Source organism: Pleurodeles waltl, chromosome 5, assembly GCF_031143425.1.
Source record: "Pleurodeles waltl isolate 20211129_DDA chromosome 5, aPleWal1.hap1.20221129, whole genome shotgun sequence".
Taxonomy (NCBI): domain Eukaryota; kingdom Metazoa; phylum Chordata; class Amphibia; order Caudata; family Salamandridae; genus Pleurodeles; species Pleurodeles waltl.
Window position 1 is genome coordinate 966,045,325 of NC_090444.1, and position 14,774 is coordinate 966,060,098.

The 14,774-nt window shown below is 48.1% G+C and overlaps 1 protein-coding gene across 2 annotated transcripts in view; it reads right to left on the reverse strand.

Moving 5' to 3' along the window:
• ATL2 (atlastin GTPase 2) overlaps positions 1–14,774 on the reverse strand; it is a 541,948-nt gene that overhangs the window by 33,005 nt on the left and 494,169 nt on the right. For both annotated transcript variants that reach the window (XM_069235095.1, XM_069235094.1), the window contains exon 12: positions 1,951–2,382. In XM_069235095.1, the coding sequence (XP_069091196.1) occupies positions 1,951–2,382 (432 nt within the window). The remainder of the gene's footprint in view (positions 1–1,950; positions 2,383–14,774) is intronic.

Sequence of the window (14,774 nt, forward strand, 5' to 3'; positions counted from 1 at the left end):
CAAGATTGTCTCCCAGAATGTCGCAGGGTGATCTGATGCTGTGGATAGTAGGTTTTCTGTGAGGATGAATAGCATTGTATGATCCTGACTGGCAGAAACGTCTGAGAATATGGTCTTCGACTGAAATAGGAAAAAATCTTGACTCTTGACAGGATACCCAGATACCTGGAAGCACCGGTATCAGTCTTTGAAGTTTAAGGAATGTCGTCTACATGCTTATAGAATAACCACTGTCCACTAAAGATATGTAGTATTTTTGACTGTCCCTCAGTCTGAAGGAAATTCTTCGTAGCCAACCACTTTTTCCAAGCACTGCTCCTGCTGCCATCTGGTGAAAGCCAGTATTTGATACATCTAGGACTGCATCAGTAAGGGCGGAAGATGTGTCCTCCCTGTCCTTCATGATGCCTTTAAATTCTTCACAGTATTCTTCTGGCAACTTTTTCATATCTACTGTGGAATTAGTCATCTTCATACATGTTGCTGGTAGGATGCAGTTTCTCTTGCCTGTCACCTAAATGTTTGCCATTGCGGTCTACATGGATCAAGCATGAAGAAGACATGTTGCATGGTTTTCTTTGTGCTGCTGTTGATATAGCTTCTACTTGAGCCTTTGCCAAAAGATTAAGCATTTAGTGCTATGAGGCGATGACCCACTATCATTCAGAGCCTTGGAACTAAATGTCCCACAAATAAAACAGGACTTGGCGACATGCCCCAATATGTGGAAGACCTTAAATGCACTTAGAGAGAGGATCTTCACAGTTTGTTCTTGACCCATATGAACAACATGACTTGAACAGTGATATTGAGTAATCAGCCCTGGGCACAGCAATATGATGAAAAAATAAACAAACCAACCTCAGTCACCTGCAGAAAGGAGCAGGCACCACTTACCTTTGTGACTGTGGATGTACGAGTCCCAAACACAGTAGTGGGAGGTTTGTGAGGGGGGGAAAAAGCAGAGCTCTGCCTGAAGACATGCATAAAATAATCTGACTGTTTGAGCCTTTGAGGAGGGTTGACACCCTGAGCCACGTCCACCTGACTGGCTGGACCCAGGTCATGAAATTAGATGGATGGGCTGTTTGTAGTCTAAGAAGGTTTTTCCGGATGTTTTCGATGCCGGCTGCAGCACTGAAATACTGTTTTATTAACAGTGACTACTGAAGGTTTGCAGATTAATGTTGGGGAAAAAGTCAAGCAAGTGTATCTATCAAACAGTCAGTCCTGAAGAACTCCATCCTGGCAAAAAGGCAATATAATAATCATCTGCAAGCCAGCTAAAGACCTACAACTATTTGCATCTTTTAGAGTGGTATGATCCTGTCAAGCCAGATAGCAAGCATACTAAGAAAAAAGAAAACAATACATTTGGCTCAGTGTTCAGGATAACTAGCATTTATATCAAAATACTGCAGCTTTTAAATTAGGTATAGATTAAGCAAATACTTCATTTTCTCCACTCATGCAGTTTTAAGTAATGGAGACAAGGCTTTTTATCTTGATAGATGGGATGATCTTTGGGCTACACGTGAAAGGTTGCTTTTCTGAGGAAAGGAATCAAGGGTGTCTAGGATTTTCATATGGAACAAAAAGAGTAAGTTATCAAACAGGATTTTAAATCTCCTGTTCAAAATGGGACATCGTACGCGCCAGGGATTGAAAAGTTATTTACCTGTAATCTTAGTTCTGTCAGGGGTATTCCTTCGGAATCCACAAACAAAATATCTTTGCGCATGTTCAGACTCCTTTCTTGTGTGGAGATATTCTACTGTTTATTAGAATCAAAGAGCATCCTGGGACAGATTAACTACTTTACCAATCTGAAGGTTTAAAAAAAGAGCATTTATATATTTTTTAAACATTTAGGCAAGACACTGACAAAAAAAGATTCAGAAATAAAAAAAAAGCTAAAGCAGAGATATAAGAATAAAATAAAATACTCACCTGTTCCCAAATTAACTCTGCTAACTGATCAATAAGAGTTCCAATTTCTCTGAATTCACCAGAGTATTTCACATATGCCCAGGCGCAGAGGGAGAGAAGTGCTGCACCCATAATCAGGTTACACAAGACCGCAATTGTGTTCAAGCCAATGAAGCCAGTCAGTCCTGAGATAATGTATGTGGCAAACATAACAGCAAAAAGCGTAGCAGGGGTACGTGCAGCATAAAATATGTTTTTTCCGTCATTGTGCTTTATAAAGTTTGCATAGGTTTCTTCTATCTCTGCTTCAAGCTGGTCCTGGTAGCGCTGACAAAACTCCTCCCCTCCCATTTTTTTCACCGATCTGAACTGTTTGACAGCAGTCTCCTTTAGATCTTGATGTTTTCGATCCAAGTCTGAAGGTGCAATGTAAGGCTTATCTCCACCACATACCTGTAAAACATACAATTGGAAAGAGTAAGATTTTGGTGTATAACCAACAATTAATGTAGTTAACATTTTAAAAATCAAATTAGTCACAAAACTTTGATAAAGAGTTGATGAAAAAAGGAAAGAAATGACAACTTGTGCGCTTTTGCTGGATTATCAATTGCTACTCTGAACTTAAAAATCAGCAACGGAATACTAAGGCATACTAGTTTTAACCTCATACGTGCAGGCGTTGGCCAATGGCCGATGCCCACATTACCTCCCTGGCGCGGGTCACGACCAGCGTCTGACACCAGGGAGGGGGTTAAAAAATCCTCTGGATGATTTTTTTTTTTTAAATACCCGTGGGAGACACAGAAAGCCATACAGCTATTAAAAATATATATACATACATATATATATATATAAATAACAATAGCAAATGCTCAAAACGCGGACTCCAAGCGGCCCGCGAGGGGTGGCGCACAATACCGGCAGAGCAAGCCGGTTAAACAAAATTCCAAATCCAGCAAAAGTCAATAAGTAACGCGCTCTCAGGAATCCAAGGAAACATCGATATTTATTAAACACACAACGCGTTTCGGCTGTCTAGCAGCCCTGGTCACGTGCAAAGTGCGTCCAATCCACATTGTTTAAGTAGTATTACAACAAAAAACATAAAAATAGAACTGCTGTAACAAATCGAATGAACTGAATCTAGACATCGTAATTTTGTAATCCATATTCTTATTCCTACACATACCAAAATTACTAATGCAATGAGCCAATTTTTTCCTTCTATATGAAATAATATAGTTTAGTTCGAGGAAAGGAAAAAACAACAATAGAAATAGAGATATGACTAAAATGAAAAAATGGCTTCTATAACTTATGAATAAAATAATAATATAATACTAAAATTCATTTTGCCTTCTTTTCAAAACCAATACCTCTATTGACCAAACTTTTCTAATCCTCTCCTCCTTCTCCTCATTGCTGAATATAAATTATAACTTAGTGCAGGAATTATAAATATACAATTCTATCAAAAGTTCATTCAAAATTAACACAATTTTTATTTTTTCAAAAGAAGAAGCATTTGCTTTTGTGTGATGAAGGGCTCCTCTTGGCCGGCTGTCACTATGAACTGATTCTCCGTTTGGCTAAAACTGTTGGGGCTTTGGATTTCCATTTTGCCCTGATTGAAAACGTGGATATAGATTTATATCACAGAGTCGGATGCCGTTGGCCTTATAACCTTAATTTTTTGGACTTGTTAAGTTTTGGGTTCCGTTTTTCTATTTTGCCCGATTTGAAAGTACGGACAGTACTCCACGAAACGAACAAGTCGGATACCAGCGGGTCGATGAACTTGATTTTGTGGATTTCTTAGCTTTCGGGTAAGGTGTTCTTAGACATTTAGGCGGTCATTCCACCGAATGACCGCCCCGCGGTCAAAAGACCGCGGCGGCCATTGCAACTTTCCCGCTGGGCGCCCTCCAAAAGAGCGCCCGCCGGCCCAGCGGGAAAGCCCCTGCAACAATGAAGCCGGCTCCGAATGGAGCCGGCGGAGTTGCAGGGGTGCGACAGGTGCAGTGGCACCCGTCGCGATTTTCACTGTCTGCTAAGCAGACAGTGAAAATCTTTGTGGGGCCCTGTTAGGGGGCCCCACGACACCCGTTCCCACCAGCCTGGTTCTGGCGGTGAAAACCGCCAGAAACAGGCTGGCGGGAAGGGGGTCGGAATCCCCATGGCGGCGCTGCAAGCAGCGCCGCCATGGAGGATTCCCTGGGCCAGGGGAAAACCGTCGGGAAACCGCTGGTTCCCCTTTTCTGACCGCGGCTTTACCGCCGCGGTCAGAATAGCCCAGGAAGCACCGCCAGCCTGTTGGCGGTGCTTCCGCTGCCCTCCGCCCTGGCGGTCAGAGACCGCCAGGGTTGGAATGAGGGCCTTAGTCTTACAGACATGTGTTTATTTTCAAATGCATATATTGGAATAAAAATCTTAGCGCGCTGTATTGGATCCTAGCGCGCCTTTTGAAACGCACGTGGATTTAGTATTCCCGGACCCATAAATACTTGACAAGTCCTTTTGAGGTTATTAAACGTGATGTTTTTGTAAACTAAAGGTCGATTTAAGATCTGCTTAAGACGGAATAACCCACTTGACTTATCATTTGCCCTAGTGTTACGGCAAGGGGAACTGGGTATTTACCAAGGGGTCTACAAGGAGTTTCTGATATTTAATTGTGCCTATTTTATTGTGTTTTGTTTTTTGATTGGACTGCTGTATAAAAATGTTTTGAAGGAGTATTTTGAAAATATTTTTCTATACATTTTGTTTGCGTGGTGCAGTTTGTTTTAAACACCAACAGCACCTTACGGAATATGGAGGACAATATTGATAATGAGAGGAAGATGGCAGCCCAGATATTATTTGCCAAAACTGCTATGACAGGGAAATCTTTTGGGAGTGATGCAAATCTTAATAGTGATTTAAATGTATCTCTATATAAATTGGAGAAACTTTGTAAACAAGAGATATCGAAGTGGTGGGAAGCCACTTCTTTGCAGAACTACATTGATCAAAAAATGATTCAGAGGGGTTTGAGGATCTTTATAACACCTACATACGAGTCTCCGAACCCTGAGATGTTAAGAGTGGGCAGAAAACTCAGCAAGTAGTTCAAGACATATGTTGGAAATTCTAATTAAATATGCTTGGCGTGACAGAGGCTTTAGTATTGGAAATTACAAAAAATAAAAGATTGTCTGGAATCTAGATCAGAAAGAGAAAAAGATTATTTCAAAATTTTTGGAAACAATGAAGATACGATTAAAAAAGTATGAGGATGATATAAAGATTAAAAAACAGCAAAAGCTGCATAGAGATATAGGGGATTATGAAAGTGGATGGATTCTGAAAATATGATCATCTGTACAAACCAGGAATAAGTCATTCTACGGTTACAAGTCAGCCGTCCATGTCTGAGAGTGATCTAGGCAGTACGAGAGAGACTGATTCTGCAAGTTCAACGGACAGCGATATATCACATACTGAAACCATCAACAAGCCGGCTACTTTTTTAGACGAGTATCGCCTGTTACGACGTGGCAGGCAGATTCCTTACAATCAGAAAGGAGAAGTACACAATCACAGGGGTCGGCCAACGGGCCGAAGAAGAGCCGGAGCAAGAAGAGGAGAGAAAGATTTAGAAATCACAACAAGAATAGATCAAAACTTGGAGCAAGTGGGAAAATTTGCAAGACGCTCCACTGCACAGATATAATGGATATCGATATGGTGAATAAGACTATTATTAACTTATCAAATTATAGTTTAACGGATAATGATAAAATGACTATCTTTGGGACTTTCTTTTTGTCCTTTTGAACGGTTCAATTATGCAGAAACTCGAATTGATTTGTTTAAGGTTATTAGAAAATTGAAACTAAAAAAGTGGTTCAAGTTGAAAAACTTAAACAACAATTGTTGTGATGACCTTAACATACATGATGGTGAACAAGTGTTATCTATTAGTGACGTTGATACTTTAATAACCCTTCATGAACTAGAGAGCCAACAATCTATGCCAGTGGAAGTGGACAAACTATATCAGACCCTGGATACTATGGGCATTACTTATGACCTCACAGTCACATCAGGTTTTAAACCAAAATCCACCTTTTTTCCAAATATGAATTATGACAATATTGACACCTTTTATGATATGGTTGTTCATGATTTGACACAATTTCGACATCGAACATGGTTTAAACCTAGAAATAATCAGAACCTTTCATATGAGCAAAGAGCTACTATTATATCATTAGCAGAAGACAACAATATTATTATCTGTCCATCAGATAAAGGAGGTAACATAGTACTTATGGAAAGACAGAGATATATTGATGAGGTTGGCTGACACTCAGTTTTATACGCCTGTATCCAAGGATATATAGATATGAGTAGTATCACAGGAATTTGGCAACTTTTGGCGGAGTGGAAAGATGGAGAAGAATTCTGTTTTTTGAAAAAAGATTTTCCCAAGTTACCTGGACTGTATATTCTCCCTAAGATTCACAAAAATAGGGACAATCCTCCGGGAAGACCAATAGTTTCCTCCTGTGGTAGTCCATTGGAAAATGTTTCCAAATATGTTGACTTTTTCTTGAGATTTTGTTATGAATTTACCATCTTATGTTCTTGACACCAAAGACTTTCTGGGCAAATTAGAAGGTATTGTTTGGGAAGATGATTTCTTATTGATAACATTAGATGTTAACTCCCTTTACACCATTATAGATCATGAGAAAGGTATACTTGCATGTAGACATTTTTTGCACACCAGATCATTGTTATATCTGGCACACACTGATATGATTGTAGAGATAAGGTATTGCCTCACGAACAACATCTTTCTTTTTAATGGTGTGCTCTACAAACAGATTCTCGGGTCTGCCATGGGAACTTGCTTTGCTCCTAGTTTTGCTTGTTTATTTCTGGGTTGGTGGGAGGAAGAAATTTTTAAAAATGAGGAGAAATACCCGGAAACACAACAAGCCACTTTGTGGCTTACATATATTGATGACTTGTTCATAATATGGAAGGGAACAGAGGAAGAAGCTATACGGTTTATTACTAAACTTAATGTTAATGATCTGAATATTAGACTAATCTATAGCATAAGTTGCTCTTCCATTGATTTTTTAGACATAAAAATCACGATTCAAGACAATATGATTAAAACAGAACTCAGTCGCATAACTACAGCTGGGAATAGTCTATGCATGCTAACAGTGGGCACCCTGAGAACCTTAAGTGGAGTATCCCGTATGGCGAACTTTTGAGGGCCAAAAGAATTAGTAGAACGGATGAGGCTTTTGATAGAGAACAGAAAGAGATGATCAAAAGATTTAGGGAGAGAGGATACCCGGATTGGGTGATTAGGAAGGCAACAGAAAAAAAAAAAACCAAGAGAATAGAAAGAACACATACTCTTTTTGACAATACTACTAAGATAAAGAAAGTAACGATGACATTAGATTGATTCTAACTTACAATGAGGATACAGCACAAATTAAGAAAATCATTAAAAATAATTGGAAGATCTTACAATGCGATTCCTCGATTGGTAATATTATCAATAGGCCTCAGATTACCTATAGAAGGGGACGTAATTTTCATGATATTCTAAGATCTAATGATATTACTTCGGTTTCCCACATAAAAGAACACAATTTGCAGGGATTTTTTCCATGTGGACATTGTAAAGCCTGCCGTAATAGTGGGATACAAAAAGAATACCCACCGAGTAAACTGGGGGAGATGAGACCGATTTTGAGGTTTGCAAAAGATTCTAGGTAGCCGAACCTGGGGAGAACCTCAACAAGTCACCCTATTCTGAATGACTAGTTTTCAAATATGTATTGTTTGCTAGGTTTCCCTAGGTGCCAGCTGAGCTAGAGGCAAAAATCCACCACTAGGCACTTAGCAAAAAACAGGTCAGTTTTCTTTTGGAAAATGTGATGTGCCAATGTTGTGTTTTGGGGCATTTCCTGTGGCAGGCACTAGACCTACCCACACAAGTGAGGTACCATTTTTTTTTTTTTTGTAATCGGGAGGCTTCGGGGAATGCTGGGTGGAAGGAAGTTTGTGGCTCTTCTCAGATTCCAGACTTGCAGCACCTAAATCTGAGGGAAAAGGTTTTGTTTGCCAAATTTTGAGGTTTGCAAAGGATTCTAGGTAACAGAACCTGGTGGGAGCCCCACAAGTCACCTCATCCTGGATTCCCCTAGGTGTCTAGTTTCCAAAAGTGCACAGGTTTGGTAGGTTTCCCTAGGTGCCGAAATCCACAGCTAGGCACTTTCCAAAAAACACGTCAGATTTCAATGAAAAAATGCGATGAGTCCATGTTGCATTTCCTGTCGCGGGCAGTAGGCCTACCCACACAATTGAGGTACCATTTTTATCAGGAGACTTGGGGGAACACAGACTAGAAGAACAAGTGTTATTGCCTTTCGTATTTCTCTAAATTTTTTCCTTCCAAATGTAAGACAGTGTGTAAAAAAGAAGTCTATTTGAGAAATGCCCTGTACTTCACATGGTAGTATGGGGACCCCGGAATTCAGAGATGTGCAAATAACCACTGCTTCTCAACACCTTATGTTCTGCCCAATTTTGGAAATAGAAAGGTTTCCTTGATACCTATTTTTGACTCTAGATTTCACCAACCCCGTATACTATGAAAACCCATTGCAAGGTGCAGCTCATTTTTTGCTCTGGGTACCTAGGGTTTTTGATGAACCTACAATCCCTATATATCCCCGCAACCAGGAGAGTCCAGCAGACGTAACAATACATTGCTTTCAAAAATCTGCCATAGCTGGAAAAAGTTATAGAAGAAAATGTGGACAGACATGGCTCTTTTTTAAAACCTCAATTTCAATATATTTTTTTTTATCTGTTACTTTCTGTAGGAAAACATTGAAGGATCTACACAAATGACGCCTTGCTGAATTCAGAAGTGTAGGAAGTTGGCTCTGTATATACTATTTCAAAGTAAGAAATAGTGTGCACAGAGTCCAAGGGTTCCCCTTAGAGGTAAGATAGTGGCAAAAGTAGATAATTCCAATGCTCTATTTTGTGGTAGTGTGGGCGAGCAGTAGGCTTATCAGAGGGTAGTGTTAAACATTTGCTGTACACACACAGGAAATAAATGAGGAGAACACTCAAAGACTTACTCCAGGCCAATAGGTTTTTATATTGAAAAATATATTTTCTTAGTTTATTTTAAGAACCACAGGTTCAAGATTTACACCAAACACTTTAAATGTAAGGTACTTCACTTAGATACTTTAGGAACTTTGAATGAAAACAATATCATGTACAGTCTTTGTAAAAATGGCAATAAGCTATTTTCAAAGTGGACACAGTGCAAAAATCAACAGTTCCTGGGGGGAGGTAAGTAAAGGTTAGATTAGGTGGTAAGTAAAACACTTACAAGTCTCAGTTCTGGGGCATAGGCAGCCCACCGTTGGGGGTTCAAGGCAACCCCAAAGTTACCACACCAGCAGCTTTGGGCCGGTCAGGTGCAGAGGTCAAAGAGGTGCCCAAAATAACATAGGCGCCTATGGAGAACAGGGGTGCTCCGGTTCCAGTCTGCCAGGGACACAAGTAGGCACACAAAACACACCCTCAGCGGCATAGGGGCGGCCGGGTGCAAAGCAGATGTCGGGTTTTTCTATAGGTTTCAATGGAGGGACCCGGGGGTCCTTCTAGCGGTGCAGGCAGGCACAGGGGGGGCTTCTTGGGACAGCCACCACCTGGGCTAGGCAGAGGGTCGCCTGGGGGTCACTCCTGCATTGAAGTTCGGTTCCTTCAGGTCCTGGGGGCTGCAGGTGCAGTGTTGGTTCCAGGCGTGTGGTCCCTTGTTACAGGTAGTCGCTGTCAGGGGGAGCATCTGGATTCTCTCTGCAGGCGTCGCTGTGGGAGCTCAGGGGGGGTTGTGTCTGGTTACTCACGGGCTCACAGTTGCCGGGGAGTCCTCCCTGAGGTGTTGATTTTCTGCAGGTCGAGCCGGAGGCGTCGGGTTCAGAGGGTAGAGTCTCACACTTCCTTCGGGAAATGTGAAGGCTTTGGAAGTTGCTTCTTTGTTACAAAGAAGTAGCTGGTTTTGAACAGGGCCGCTGTTCACAGGAGTTTCTTGGTCCTGTAGTCCAGGGCAGTCCTCTGAGGCTTCAGAGGTCGCTGGTCCCTGTCGGATGCGTCGCTGGAGCAGGTTTTCAAAGTTGGAGACAGGCCGGTAGGGCTGGGACAAAAGCAGTTGTCTTCCTCCTTCTCTGCAGGCTTGTAGGTCAGCAGTCCTTTCTTCAGGTTGCAGGAATCTGCTTTCCTGGGATTTGGGGAGTTCATAATACTGAATTTAGGGGTGTGTTTAGGTCTGGGAGGGCAGTAGCCAATGGATACTGTTCTTGAGGGTGGCTACACCATCTTTGTGCCTCCTCCCTGTGGGGAGGGGGGGCACATCCCTAATCCTATTGGGGGAATCCTCCAAACTCCAGATGGAGGATTTCTCAAGGCAGGGGTCACCTCAGCTCAGGACACCTTAGGGTCTGTCCTGACTGGTGGGTGACTCCTCCTTGTTTTTCTCATTATCTCCTCCAGCCCTGCCGCCAAAAGTGGGGGCAGCGGCTGGAGGGGCGGCTATCTCCACTTGCTGGGATGCCCGGGGGGGCTGTAACAAAAGGGGTGAGCCTTTGAAGCTCACTGCCAGGTGTTACAGTTCCTGCAGGGGGAGGGGAGAAGCACCTCCACCCAGTACAGGCTTTGTTTCTGGCCACAGAGTGACAAAGGCACTCTCCCCATGTGGCCAGCAACACGTCTGGTGTGTGGCAGGCTGGCAGAAACTGGTGAGCCTACACTAGAAGTCGGGTAGGTATTCAGGGGACATCTCTAAGATGCCCTCTGGGTGTATGTTACAATAAATTGCACACTGGCATCAGTGTGCATTTATTGTGCTGAGAAGTTTGATACCAAACTTCCCAGTTTTCAGTGTAGCCATTATAGAACTGTGGAGTTCGTGTTTGACAAACTCCCAGACGATATACTCTTATGGCTACCCTGCACTTACAATGTCTAAGGTGTTACTTAGACACTGTAGGGGCATAGTGCTCATGCACATATGCCCTCACCTGTGGTATAGTGCACCCGGCCTTAGGGCTGTAAGGCCTGCTAGAGGGGTGACTTACCTATGTCACAGGCAGTGTGAGGTTGGCATGGCACACAAGCTGGGAGGCAGTGTGCATGTGCTGAGTGAGGGGTCCCCTGGGTGGCATGAGACATGCTGCATGCCTTAGAGACCTTCCCTGGCATCAGGGCCCTTGGTACCAGGGGTACCAGTTACAAGGGACTCACCTAAGTGCCAGAGTTGTGCCAATTGTGGAGACAAGGGTACAGTTTAGGGAAAGAACACTGGTGCTGGGGCCTGGTTAGCAGGGTCCCAGCACGCTTTCAAATCATAACTTAGCATCAGCAAAGGCAAAAAGTTAGGGGGTAACCATGCCAAGGAGGCACTTCCTTACAAGACGTTTGTCTACTTTTCAGAAACGTTTAGCTGTCCGGGATCCGGGATCCAGCATTGTTTCACACCTATTTCTGTCACTAACTGGAAGGAGGCTAAAAGCACAAAAATACTAAAAATGGGGTATGTCCTAGTAAAATGCCAAAACTGTTTTGAAAAATGTGGTTTTCTGATTCAAGTCTCCTTGTTCCTGAAAGCTGGGAAGATGGTAATTTTAGCACCAAAAACCCTTTGTTGATACAATTTTCAGGGAAAAAAAACACATGCTTTCTTCTGCAGCCCTTTTTTCCCCCTTTTTTCTGGAAAAATTTAAATTTGAGCTGTATTTTAGGTAATTTCTTGGTCTCCTCCTGGGGAACCCACAAACTCTGGGTACCTTTAGAACCCTTATGATGTTGGAAAAAAGGGACGTAAATTTGGTGTGGATAGCTTATGTGGACAAAAAGTTATTAAGGCCAAAGCCCGAACGACCCCAAATAGCAAAAAAAGGGCTCAGCACTAGGGGGAGGAGGGAGTTAAAGGCCCAGCAGCTAAGGGGTTAACAAGCACTGGCAAGGTCAATAGGTCTTGCCTATGTGAGAACTATTGGCTCTACTAAAGTAGTTTTGCCATGTTGTACAGAGGCATGGCTGTTGTTCAGCTTAGCTGAAAGTTAGTGACATGGTGTAGAGAGGAGAGGTGCAGGGCGGCACAGAGGAGAGGTGCAGGGCGGCACAGAGGAGAGGTGCAGGGCGGCACAGAGGAGAGGTGCAGGGCGGCACAGAGGAGAGGTGCAGGGCGGCACAGAGGAGAGGTGCAGGGCGGCACAGAGGAGAGGTGCAGGGCGGCACAGAGGAGAGGTGCAGGGCGGCACAGAGGAGAGGTGCAGGGCGGCACAGAGGAGAGGTGCAGAGCGGGGGAAGAGCGGCGCGGCACAGAGCAGAGCGGGGGAAGAGCGGCGCGGCACAGAGCAGAGCGGGGGAAGAGCGGCGCGGCACAGAGCAGAGCGGGGGAAGAGCGGCGCGGCACAGAGCAGAGCGGGGGAAGAGCGGCGCGGCACAGAGCAGAGCGGGGGAAGAGCGGCGCGGCGCAGAGCAGAGCGGGGGAAGAGCGGCGCGGCGCAGAGCAGAGCGGGGGAAGAGCGGCGCGGCGCAGAGCAGAGCGGGGGAAGAGCGGCGCGGCGCAGAGCAGAGCGGGGGAAGAGCGGCGCGGCGCAGAGCAGAGCGGGGGAAGAGCGGCGCGGCACAGAGCGGGGGAAGAGCGGCGCGGCACAGAGCGGGGGAAGAGCGGCGCGGCACAGAGCGGGGGAAGAGCGGCGCGGCACAGAGCGGGGGAAGAGCGGCGCGGCACAGAGCGGGGGAAGAGCGGCGCGGCACAGAGCGGGGGAAGAGCGGCGCGGCACAGAGCGGGGGAAGAGCGGCGCGGCACAGAGCGGGGGAAGAGCGGCGCGGCACAGAGCGGGGGAAGAGCGGCGCGGCACAGAGCGGGGGAAGAGCGGCGCGGCACAGAGCGGGGGAAGAGCGGCGCGGCACAGAGCGGGGGAAGAGCGGCGCGGCACAGAGCGGGGGAAGAGCGGCGCGGCACAGAGCGGGGGAAGAGCGGCGCGGCACAGAGCGGGGGAAGAGCGGCGCGGCACAGAGCGGGGGAAGAGCGGCGCGGCACAGAGCGGGGGAAGAGCGGCGCGGCACAGAGCGGGGGAAGAGCGGCGCGGCACAGAGCGGGGGAAGAGCGGCGCGGCACAGAGCGGGGGAAGAGCGGCGCGGCACAGAGCGGGGGAAGAGCGGCGCAGGACAGAGCGGGGGAAGAGCGGCGCAGGACAGAGCGGGGGAAGAGCGGCGCGGCACAGAGCGGGGGAAGAGCGGCGCAGGACAGAGCGGGGGAAGAGCGGCGCAGGACAGAGCGGGGGAAGAGCGGCGCGGCACAGAGCGGGGGAAGAGCGGCGCGGCACAGAGCGGGGGAAGAGCGGCGCGGCACAGAGTGGGGGAAGAGCGGCGCGGCACAGAGCGGGGGAAGAGCGGCACAGAGCAGAGCGGGGGAAGAGCGGCGCGGCACAGAGCAGAGCGGGGGAAGAGCGGCGCGGCACAGAGCAGAGCGGGGGAAGAGCGGCGCGGCACAGAGCGGGGGAAGAGCGGCGCGGCACAGAGCGGGGGAAGAGCGGCGCGGCACAGAGCAGAGCGGGGGAAGAGCGGCGCGGCACAGAGCAGAGCGGGGGAAGAGCGGCGCGGCACAGAGCAGAGCGGGGGAAGAGCGGCGCGGCACAGAGCAGAGCGGGGGAAGAGCGGCGCGGCACAGAGCAGAGCGGGGGAAGAGCGGCGCGGCACAGAGCAGAGCGGGGGAAGAGCGGCGCGGCACAGAGCAGAGCGGGGGAAGAGCGGCGCGGGGGAAGAGCGGCGCGGCACAGAGCAGAGCGGGGGAAGAGCGGCGCGGCACAGAGCAGAGCGGCACAGAGCAGAGCGGGGGAAGAGCGGCGCGGCACAGAGCAGAGCGGGGAAGAGCGGCGCGGCAAAGAGCGGCGCGGCGAAGAGCAGAGCGGCGCGGCGAAGAGCAGAGCGGCGCGGCGAAGAGCAGAGCGGCGCGGCGAAGAGCAGAGCGGCGCGGCGAAGAGCAGAGCGGCGCGGCGAAGAGCAGAGCGGAGCGGCGAAGAGCAGAGCAGAGCGGCGCGGCACAGAGCGGCGCGGCACAGAGCGGGGAAGAGCAGAGCGCCACGGCGCAGAGCAGAGCGGGGAAGAGCAGAGCGCCACGGCGCAGAGCAGAGCGGGGAAGAGCAGAGCGCCACGGCGCAGAGCAGAGCGGGGAAGAGCAGAGCGCCACGGCGCAGAGCAGAGCGGGGAAGAGCAGAGCGGCGCGGCACAGAGCAGAGCGGGGGAAGAGCGGCGCGGCACAGAGCAGAGCGGGGGAAGAGCGGCGCGGCACAGAGCAGAGCGGGGGAAGAGCGGCGCGGCACAGAGCAGAGCGGGGGAAGAGCGGCGCGGCACAGAGCAGAGCGGGGGAAGAGCGGCGCGGCACAGAGCAGAGCGGGGGAAGAGCGGCGCGGCACAGAGCAGAGCGGCACAGAGCAGAGCGGGGGAAGAGCGGCGCGGCACAGAGCAGAGCGGGGAAGAGCGGGGAAGAGCGGCGCGGCACAGAGCAGAGCGGGGAAGAGCGGGGAAGAGCGGCGCGGCACAGAGCAGAGCGGGGAAGAGCGGCGCGGCAAAGAGCGGCGCGGCAAAGAGCGGCGCGGCAAAGAGCGGCGCGGCAAAGAGCAGAGCGGCGCGGCGAAGAGCAGAGCGGCGCGGCGAAGAGCAGAGCAGAGCGGCGCGGCGAAGAGCAGAGCGGCGAAGAGCAGAGCAGAGCGGCGCGGCGAAGAGCAGAGCAG